This window comes from Cryptomeria japonica, chromosome 3, assembly GCF_030272615.1.
Source record: "Cryptomeria japonica chromosome 3, Sugi_1.0, whole genome shotgun sequence".
Classification (NCBI taxonomy): domain Eukaryota; kingdom Viridiplantae; phylum Streptophyta; class Pinopsida; order Cupressales; family Cupressaceae; genus Cryptomeria; species Cryptomeria japonica.
Genome location: NC_081407.1, coordinates 624,052,620 through 624,064,090, shown reverse-complemented (window position 1 = coordinate 624,064,090; position 11,471 = coordinate 624,052,620). Strand labels below are relative to the sequence as shown.

Here is an 11,471-nt window from a genome sequence, read left to right as displayed (position 1 = left end):
TTGAAAGATATTCAATCCATGTGAGAATTTCAACCCAATCCCATGTTGACAAGTGTCACCATGAGGAGGCTTGAGAGGAGAGATAAGAAGTATTAAATGCTTGAGGGGACATGATGGTTACCCTAGTCAAAGAAATAAGTGCTTTGAAGAGACCCATGAGTCAAAATGATGGTTAAGTTAGAGGAAAGTCTCTAAACAAAAGAAAAGGTGAGTTAACCATAAATGGTTATGTAAGAGCCTTTAATGGTTTGGAAGACTTTAGAGGTTAACCATTTGAAGACTTAAAGCCTTAAATGCCTTTCAAAGACTTTGAGGGCTTTGAGAAGTGACTCCAAGTTGCTTAGAAATGTGACAATATTGAGGGGATGGATTAGGCTAATTAGGAAGGGGTTAGAAGAATCTAGAAGGGGGTTAGGATTGCAAGTGGGTTTTGTAGGAGAATGCAAGTGGGAAGAATTTTGGGATTTTCAATTAAAATAAAATCATTTATTTCAATTAAATGGTGTAATTTGCATTTGGGTAAATATTCAAATAAATATTAATTTATTTAAATGAGAAAAATGAAGATAAAACATTAAATGCTTGAAGACTTTAAGGGAAACCATTAAAGGTTTGAGAAGACTCTAGAAGGAAGCCATTAAATTTGAAAACTTTAAGGGAAACCATTAAAGTCTTAAGAAGACTTTAAGGGAAGCCATTAAGTTTGAAGACTTTAAGCGAAACCATTAAAGGCTTGAGAAGACTCTAGAAAGAAGCCATTAAGTTTGAAGACTTTAAGGGAAACCATTAAAGGTTTCAAGTGGGTGAGGATAAATAGGATTTTAAATAAATAATTTATTTAAAATAGTTGTGCAACTTGCATTTGTAGGAAAATACAAGTGGGTGGAGGATAAAGGTGATTTAAATAAATGATTTATTTAAAATAGTTGTGCAACTTGCATTTGTAGGAAAATACAAGTGGGTGGAAGATAAAGGTGATTTAAATAAATGATTTATTTAAAATAGTTGTGCAACTTGCATTTGTAGGAAAATACAAGTGGGTGGAGGATAAAGGTGATTTAAATAAATGTTAATTTATTTAAATGTGAGAGATGAGATTTTGGGGAATTTAAATAAATATTAATTTATTTAAATGTGAGAGAAGATTTAATTAAATAAATATGATTTATTTATTTAATTAATGGTCTGAATTTGGTTAAGTGAATTAAATAAAATAAATTGAATAATTTATTTAATTAATAGGAGAAGAGGGTTAAGATGAATTAATTAAATATTAATTTAATTAATTATTGATAGATGGTTAAATAATCAAATAAATATTAAATATTCATTTAATTAAGTGGACAAATTTATGTGACTGCAATTTCCATATTGTTCATTAATCAAATATGATGATGTTGACTCCTTAAAATATGATGATATTTTTTTTTTCTTTTAAGTTTTTGAGATTAGAATTATTAATCTTAATTTGTTAATAGTGTAGTTATTTTCAATAATTCTTAATTGGACTCTCTAACCTTGATTTTGTGTTCCTCCTCCTAAGTTTCATTTGAATTTTAGTGTCTTACATTTAGTAAAAGGTCTTCAATAACAAAGTCATGCACAGTCTACACTACTTTATATATATCGCATCTTTGTAATGCTTGTGTAGTATGAATTTTTTGTTTTGATATACTATAATTCTTGTATTTTCTATGTCTAACTAATTGTAAGAATGATCATATCACATATTTAGCCTCTACAACTATTAAATCAAGCATGGTCTCTTTATGCCTTTCACATTGCTTTGACTAAGGCTAGTGTAATCTCAACTCGCATTTAATTTGCTTAGCAAAAATTTAAAAATTAATTAGAAGTATTAATAAAATATAGATTTAACAATACATAAATATAATTTAATAATTCAAATAAAATATTTTTCTTAATTTTTTAATTTTGATTATGAAATATAAATACCATGAACCAACTTGTTAGTTTTTAACAAATCAATTTTCATTAAAAAGATTATTTAACAACAAACACCAAAATGAAACTGAATCATTGCAATTTATTTTTTAAATATATTTTTCAATTATCTAAAAAATAATAATTTATATGAACAACAAATACAATTGATACGAATACAAAAATAAAAAAAATAAAAAAAAAAGAAGCAAATTAAGAATTGTTACTTAGAACTAAAGAATAAAATATCTAAAATGGCCATTTTGAACATAGAAAAGATGAAATATAAAGAGGGGAGATATTGTTACCAATAGTTGGGATGAATCGACAGATTCGACACCATTAAGTGGGCCATCTCAATAACCAGCCCGCCCCCGAACACTGTTTTCTTCCATCGGATCACTTGTATTTCAATCTAGCTACCCAGTCAACAGGTTATTACGGTGGATGACATGAGGATTGCAGATGTGATGAAGCCACGCCAGTCCTCTTGAAATCCCCACGCAAATCTTGAGTTTGGTGGGCCAGTCCAACTCATTCTGATCTCTGTGGAGGCCGTGGAAGCAATTCAGGAGAGTTCCTCTGGCCATGTATTTGTAGACAAGCAGCCGCTCTTGGTGGTCTGCAATGCAGTACCCCAAAAGTGGGAGCAGATTGCGGTGATACCCCAATGTCTTCATCTCCCACTTGAACTCCTTTTCACTCCGCTCGGATGGCCTCAGCCTCTTTACAGCCAGCAGAGATCCGTCGGGTAGCTCAGCCTTATAAAACACTCCTGTGCTGTCACTCCATATGATGTGGTCTTCGTTGAAGTTGTGGGTGGCATCCACAAGGTCACTCACTCTCATCTTTTTTATGGGCTTCTCGAACAAGCAAACATTTTTGGACCTCCGAGCTTTCACACGATCGATGGACTGTTTGAATGGCCGAAGTGGCGATCCTTGAGATTTTTGTCTTGAAATCAAGCAGCGAATGCCGATTATGCTCCAGGTAATAATCATAATGCCGTAAAGCACAAACGCAGCAACAACCATCTGATTCACTGAATCTGGCACCCAACATTCCCTGTTCAAGAGTTTCGAACAAAGTGCAGGGTTACCTTTAAAAAGGTCGGGGCTATTATAGGTCCACTTAGCAGGTATTGGCCCTGTAAGCATGTTATTTGCAAAACTGTATTTGTGGAGCCGCTGCAGCCGCGTCAATTCCCATGGTATCGAGCCTTAAAGTTGGTTGTCGTTTAAGTGAAGGACATTCGGATAAGTACAACTAGCGAGCTCGGCGGGAATCGACCCAGTAAAGTGGTTTGACGCGTTGTCGCAAGAAAGGGAAGCCATTTGCATAGATCCTTTGTTATTGTGCCTGAAAGATTATTGCCAGAGAGATCCAAGGTAGTCATACTCCCACAGTACTTCAAGCCGCTGGGGAAATGCCCCGAAAGCTCCAGTCCAGGGAGCTTAACGCTTACCACTTTGCCATCATCGTTATGCCAGCACTGAACTCCCACAAAGTTGCAGATAAAGCCTTGGCTTCTGTTCAGAAATCGCCAGGTGAAAAGAGAGTGATTTGGATCAGTCAATTCTGCTTTAGTCTGGTTGAGGCACCGTATGTCATCTTCTGGAAACTGTGGGGTTTTAATGAAGAAGCTGTGGCAGAGAGGCAAGTGAAAGAAGAGGAAATAGAGGAGGATAAAATATCCAAACATTGTCATGGCGTCCATAGCGCAGCTTGTCCGACACCAATACCGGCACTGCTTCCCTATATTTTTTAGGGAAAAGCAATAGAAATCATATTACCACCGTGCAACATCATGGTATTTGGTATCCCTGCAAACAACCTCATTTTCCTCCGCAAGAAATTGGAAGGGACAATGAAAAATAAACTAATTCTTCACTTCAATCCCCAGTCAACACGGCATATTGTAAACTTCAAGAAAATATTAATTAGCTGAGTGTGATCGATTGGTTTTTTAAAATTACATTATTATTTCTTCTTGTTTAATGTATTTGGAAAGTAGTGTTGCGCAATTTTATGATAGTAGGAAGGTGTCTCAATGTGTAATTCTTTTATTAATAGTGGAAGGAAGGTGTTGAATTAAGGAATTTATATGTATATGTATATGTGTATGTGTATGTGTATGTGTGTATGTATGTGAGTAATTTAAATGTTAAGGGTAGTAGAATTTGTAGATGATTAAAGATTTATTTTAAAAAAAACTAATATTTATTAATTGGTGAATGCAAATGCTTATTTTTTACATCAACTCATTTTAATATGTTTTATCAAAATTTGTTCATATAATATTTGCTCATTTAATATGAAGAAATGATTTGTCAAATTTTCATATAATTATAATATTCAGTATGCAAAGTGAATTTTTAATTATTTAAATAAAATAAATGACAAAGAGAAAAGAAATTGGAAATAACATTACAATTCAAAACAATATTTTCATGTTATTACACATACTTTCTCACATTAAAAAATTATCATCTTTATGCCAAGCATATAATAGAAAGTTGTTCTTTTAGTATCACTAGAAATATAAGTAGATATCTAGATTCATAATCATTTATATTTTTTCTTATTGTTTAATAGTGGTTTCTAGTATTGAATTATATTATTCTTGTAACAGAGATGATATACTTCGTGTTTACATATATTGATGGGTTAAAACATTTTTTATTACTATTAGCAATGAATTTATGCCTCCTAACCTTTCATGTTTACACATTAATCATTTACATTTATTATGAGAGATTTAAGAAATAATCTAAATTATTATTCAATAACAGTTCCTCTTGAACCCTTCTTTATTCAACCAACAAAATGATAAACTCTAGTTTGTTTGCAAGTTTTTTTAAATATTGTTTCAAACCCTACTTCTTTGTTCAACATGTTTTCCTACAACTAATAGATGTTTTATTAAAGATATTTATGTTAGAAGGTGACACAAACTAATCATGAATAATTTTATAAATATAAATATTTGCCTTGTTTAATAAATTGTCAATTTATTTTTATATGAATAAATAAATTCACAATTACTTTTATATATTTATGTAAATAAGTAAATATTTAAGATGTGATATTTATATAATTTATTATTAAGAAATTTATGCTTCTAGATTAAAACTGAAATATAATTCTTATATCAAAATTTGAAATCACAGTCAATTATCAAGACAAGAGAAACAAAATTAAAAAAAACAATTGTCATAGCAGGATAAGAAGTATAGACAAAAGCCGGCCGAAGGAATCTTGGGCGGCAAAGCGTTTGACCGAAGTCAACAGGATATGAAGTTCCCTCCGCCGGCTTTCATCCTCGGTCCTCACATCCGTATTCCCTCTCTCGCTCAAAGTTAAACTAGCATGCGACTTGGCTAGCGGTATAGACGGGGCACTGAGCTCAGCAAAAGTCGTCGTTGATTTCCCACTCTTAGCGTTATATAAAGAATTAGGGACAGGAAGGGAATGGTTTCTTCTGTATAGTGCTAGATTATCGGCATTTCTAGCTAAAATAATGGAGAAGAACCTGCTGAAGATAAGAAAGATCTCCTGTAGCCATTAAAATACGGTTTCTTATAAACAGCATACAGTTATTTTTATGCCTTTGTATCTCTTTAACATGGGTATTATTTTATGTATGTTAGGTATAGTCCTCGGCATAACCATATCTCAATTTGCATTGTATCACTGCACCTGCGTGCATTGAAGTCCGAAGTCTAAAACCAGAAACAAAGTCACCAGGCAGCAAGAGTAGCAGTGGTGGAAAAGGAAGAGGATGTCGATCATCTAGTAAATCTAATATATCAGTGGGTTCTAAAATGTCAACAAGAAAGTCACATCCATCATTATTCTTTATCTTTAATTTAATAATGAACAGTAAAAATTTGCAAGAGCTAGTTGAGGGAATTTGTTGGAATCAAACCATTTATAAGAACCTTTGATAGGCTACCTAAAATTTCCTCTCGTATGTAACGGAGAAGCAAAGTACCAAAGTGTAGGCCATGACTAATCCCTTCTCATAGCCAAGTGAGAAGCCTAGGAGTAGTTCTCTCTATTATGTTGAGTAAAGTGGTTACATCCACAATGGTGCCTACGAGAAGGTGAGCAACCCCTAGAGGAAGATAGAGATAAAGAAACTTTGGCAACAACACATGGGACATCACTCTAGTGGTTAAGAAGCACCTATAAATAGGCCACCTCAAATGTTACTTTATTAGTTTACACTTGGATTTGGAGTAACTATGAGAACAAATCATAACTTGAGTATAAAGAAAAATATGACAATTTATACAACAATTAAAAAAAATAGTCAATTTTTAATATTTTTATATAATAAACAAAATATCCACCCTCAAATTATACCAAATCTAGGTGAATTTTGTGAGAGATGTGAGGCAAATCCCTTTAAAAATTATATTCCATGAAAAGAGTTTTGGTCTCGAAGATTTAAAAAATTCATTAATTTAGGTCCAAATACTGTGAGCTTTAATAGGGTAAAACTGAAAAAAAAAAAGTGTTTGAGACTCCTATTTCTCATAAAAAGGATATCAAGGGTCAAGGACTCCCAAATGGTATAATGTAGAGCTAATGGGAAGCCTTTGGAAAAGAATACACCAAGGAAAGTGAGCCAAATTTGGTTCCAAAATTATTAACCATATGGTGTGAAATTTATGTTACCAAATAGAAACTACTGATTTGAAAATGAAACTAGTGATTCAACGTGGGAACAATGGGAAAATGAGGAGTGAGTTAGTGAAAATAATGTCAAGGGTTGTAATTTCAAAAAGCAATGTCTAGACACCATTTCTAATCTTTCCACCAAGGTTTGTAGGAACTTATATTAATTTTGTGAAGCATATCAATTGGAATTGCCCCTATGACCATGTAAAATGTTTAATTATCTTTATTAGAAAGGTGAAACTTGGCCTTAGATTTCCTATGAAAGGAGACTCATGAAGGCACTAAAAAAAAGTCTTGAGTAGTTTAATTTTCTCTTATTTATAAAATGTTAAGGTATGAATTCAAGGCATCCTCTTTAGAGGCAGGTTGTTGCCTTTAAAAAAATGAGACCACCAAATATTATCCTAATTAAAATTGAAAGACCATTATGGAGGCCAAAATCATTATAGATAAGTTAGGGTTACATGACTTTGTAGGCTATCTAAATGAATCACAAAAGTCCCTTGGGTATGAACATATTTTTTCATGATAGGAAGGATGTGAAGCTTAAAGCCCTTTTGAGTGGACCACTATGTAGGATGACCAAAAGAGATACAATATCATAAAATAATTTTTTGGGCTTCATTACTTCAATGGCATGAATAATCCACTTAGTGCAAAGAGGCAAACCTTGATACTGAGTGTATGATAAGTCTATTCATCTAGACTCGTGAGAGAGACAATAACATTACCAAGCGACCTGATTAAATCTCCTATGGCTCTTTGAAGATTCCCAAATAAAATCACAAGGAATATTTTCTAATTTCATCTAGGAATGCTTAGAAGGAACTAAACATGAAGAGTACTAGACCAGACATTGCCCAATTAGTGGGAGTCATGAGTCCAAATATGTCTAATCTTGTATGGCTGCATTGGGATGCAATTAAGAGAGTGTTTAGATATTTGGGAGGACTTTCAACTATTCTTTGTATTTTCATGGTTATCCTACTGGAAATTAACATTTTATGATTATTCACCGATATGTGGATCTAGATTGGGAAGTGACATTGACAACGGGACATTCACTAGTGGTTTCTTATTTACTATGTTTGGTTGTTCTATTAGTTGTATGAGTAAGTGGAAAGTTATAAGTGCTTTTTCCACTATAGAAGCAAAGTAAATGGTAGCTACTAATGCTTGTAATGAAGCCATTTAGTTTAGATGATTGTGTTCTAATATTGGATTTAATGAAAGGATGATTACTATCTTTCATGATAATCAAAGCGTCATTTTCTTAGCAAAGAATCTGAATTTACAAGAAAAAATAAAGAACAATGATGTTCAATTTCATTTTATTCAATATATGGTGGAGGATGACAAGATAAAATTGGGAAATAATGACACTTTGATGAATGCTACAAATGCATTGACGAAACTTGTGAGCATAGTGATGTTCAAATATTGCTCGAAGTTTATGGGCCTCTCAACCCCTAATAGTTAAAAATTGTTCATATTGGTTCTGATAAGGTGTTAAACAAGTGGGAGAATATTGTGAATTAAGGTGTCTCAACCTTAGTATTTTCTAGCATTGATTTATTAATGCCTATGTTTATATTTTTATTGCACATGCTAATTCACCTTTTCATGTGACTCGGAATGATGAGTTGTCATCATGCTAGTAGTTGACATGGGATGTGACAAGGATGATTTTTTCCTCACATGAAGAGGTAGGTGTCCCACTTTGTGGTGGAGATTCTTTGCCCTATGTTAGCAACTTAAGTAGTGTGAAATAGGTTATGTCGACTTATGACAAATGATACATTCCTATGACAAGTTATGACTTATAAGAACCAAATGCTATGATAGAATGGACAAGTGCCAAGAGGCATTTTTGCATGGAGAAGGTTGGTGCTCAAGTTGGGTAATGATAGGTTGTAAAAGAATCAACTATTAATAGTTAGTCATGGTAGATTCTCTTATAGTTACAAATATTATCAGTTATGACAAATTCTATGACAATATTAGTAAGATATGTGAGAGCATTTGTTAAACCTATTTATGGAAAAAAATTGGCACCCAAGTTTGGAGGTATCTAAGAGGGACTAGAGAATCTTGTAGAAGTGTCATTTGTTTTCTTACAGGTAGTTGAAAAATGTGTCACAAGGATTTGGATGCCCATCTCTTTTCGCTTGTCCTAGAAGCTTTTTCCTTTCTTGTCTCCTCTATAAATTAGATTTCTTGGAGAGTATTTTGTATTTTGTAATTTGCAAGTAGCGTTATTCTATTAGAATAGCTCCATATGGTCACACTGTAAATTTGTGAAGAATGCATGCTTTTCAAGTGATTGTAAAACCATTGTTTATCCTAATACATTGAATAGGTTTTCAAAGTGTGGAGTTTTTCTCCTGAAAGGGTTTTCTCCATATTATACATCTGTGTTATTGTATTATTTCTTTTTTTTAATGTTGCTTTATTTGTAGTTTGTGCATCTTATCATTGTAATTGCTAAGTGTTTTAACAAAAAAGTTAAGTATCTCCTCTCATTAGATTGGTGTTGGAAGCCTTCCTACATACCTTGCTTCCTTTGAGATCCTATATCACACCAACACAATTAACAAGTAAACATAAACTTCATATTGTGTTAGGTTAAATTCATGCACTACCATATTTATATGTGTACAAGAACATTAAAGTTTATAATAATTAAAATCTAATCCACTTCACTTGGTAGCTTTTCTACTTTATGAATGTGCAAAACCTTATATTTGTTAAACCCACTTGCAGATACTTAATCAAAAATAAATATGAGTATAGTATAAGATGGATAAACTTTGTGTTATGGTATATGTCTATTTTCTATAGGTATATCTAGCACAATACCTTAGTGATGCCTCTCTTGGCCTACTAGAGTATAAAATTGAAGAAGGTCTTACCCACATTGATAATTTGGTCCATAATTGTATTGCTTGACCATAAGTGCAATCTTTTGCCTTGAGTTTGACACCTAGAGTACTAAGGAAAATTATACCTTTAGGGATCCAAGAACTAATGACTTTGAACACCAATAGAGCCTAGAAGAAATTGGCTCTTATGATTTGATAATTTCCCTAAGCTATTTTTCAATACCACGAGTCTTTAAACATGAGAAAAAGGTAGGAAGCTAGACAATCAAATTGTAAGATGAGAAAGTTAGTGAGATCAATCCTATGAATTGTAAGGTAGATTAAGTCTCAAAAATATTTTTGTTGAATACAAGATCAATAGTGCACGACACAAGATTACCTACATAGAAATTAGAAACTATGCCAATCTTAAATTATTTACCAACAATATACATATGATAGTAAGTAAAATTTACATAATATAATAATTATTCATTATCATTATTTTTAAACTAGAAACAATAATCATTTTCTTATGATCTAATATTTTCCACTATTATAAACATCTTTCATATCTTTAATATATATATTTTTAAAATTTAATCTACAGTCTACCAAATTCCCTTGGTGTATGCTTGAATTATTCCTCCTCCTTATTCTTATGATCTAATTCTTTCCACTACTATAAACATCTTTCGTATCTTCAATATAATATTTAAAAAAAAATTCATCTACTGTCTACCAAATTCCCTTAGTCTATGCTTAAATTATTCTTTCCACTACTATACACATCTTTCGTATCTTCAATATAATATTTTTTTCAAAATTTCATCTACTAGTCTACCAAATTCCTTTAGTCTATGCGTGAATTATTCCCCCTTCTCCCGCCAAACTAAAAGGAAGAAGGAGAAAAGGAAGAAAAGACAGTCTAATTTTACTTAAAGTCTGCTTGAATTATGGCTTCATACATAATAGGTCATCTTCAAAGGTAAGTCTAGTTAGACATATAACAAGACTTGTGAGAGACGAATGTGGCAAGGCTTTTAAAAGAATGACCAACGCTGACTGTTTAAACGAAAATTGAAGGGATTTGATAATCAAATAATACAGATCTTGTATAAAGATATTTTATTTCTAAAGCAAATTCAATCCGATCTTAGCTCAGTTGGTAGAGCGGAGGACTCTAGTAGGAGACAAAATCCTTAAGAAATCCTTAGGTCGCTGGTTCTATTCCGGCAGATCGGACTAAACTTTTTTTTATGGTTTGAAGATTTGTTAATCTACTTTATAAATTTATTATATTCTAAATGTGTAGGGCTTCGCTTGCGCAGGTTCGATCTTCGCTGTCGACGTTTATTTATTTACACAAATCACTAGCTATTTAGAAACAAAAAGAAATAATTTTAAAATCTAAATTGTTTATTATAACGTACAGAAATAATATAAATAAATACCGTTGAAGTGCTTAAACGTCCCCAACAAAGTTCGATCCTGAGCTGGCCACTTACATAAAAACCAGTGAGCAGATATCAGAAAGACAGTCATAAATTATTGTTATTTGTCAACATTTCCTGCAACAAAGAGTATAAGAAGATTTGAAGGCTATATATGAGCACTATATACAATCGTTGTTCCTACTAAAAATCATACTACAAATATAAACTTCGACGCCTATAATCATGGTATCTTGATTTCTTAGTGACTGAGAAAGTTGTAAAACCAGTGAGCAGAAGCCTTTGGATATCTGATCAAGTTGCGATTGCGGTCGACGAAATAAAAACCGAATCTGCAGCGAGAGATCAGTGGTCGGTCAGTTACCGTTTTCTGTGATATAAACAAGCGGGTTATTTTATCGACGTTTCATATAGTTCAGCAGTGCTCTGATCCCGCGAGGATACACATAGAGCCAACTTGATCCCGCCTGAAATCAACTCCTAATAATTAACTCGCTACCTACAATCACTGAACAATACTAAATAT

The 11,471-nt window shown here is 32.6% G+C and overlaps 1 protein-coding gene across 1 annotated transcript; it reads right to left on the bottom strand.

Moving 5' to 3' along the window:
- Positions 1-2,363: 2,363 nt before the first annotated feature.
- On the bottom strand, positions 2,364-3,101 carry LOC131044242 (probably inactive leucine-rich repeat receptor-like protein kinase At5g48380). Its single transcript, XM_057977531.2, has one exon. The coding sequence runs from the start codon at positions 3,099-3,101 to the stop codon at positions 2,364-2,366; it is 738 nt and encodes a 245-aa protein (XP_057833514.2).
- Positions 3,102-11,471: the final 8,370 nt, after the last annotated feature.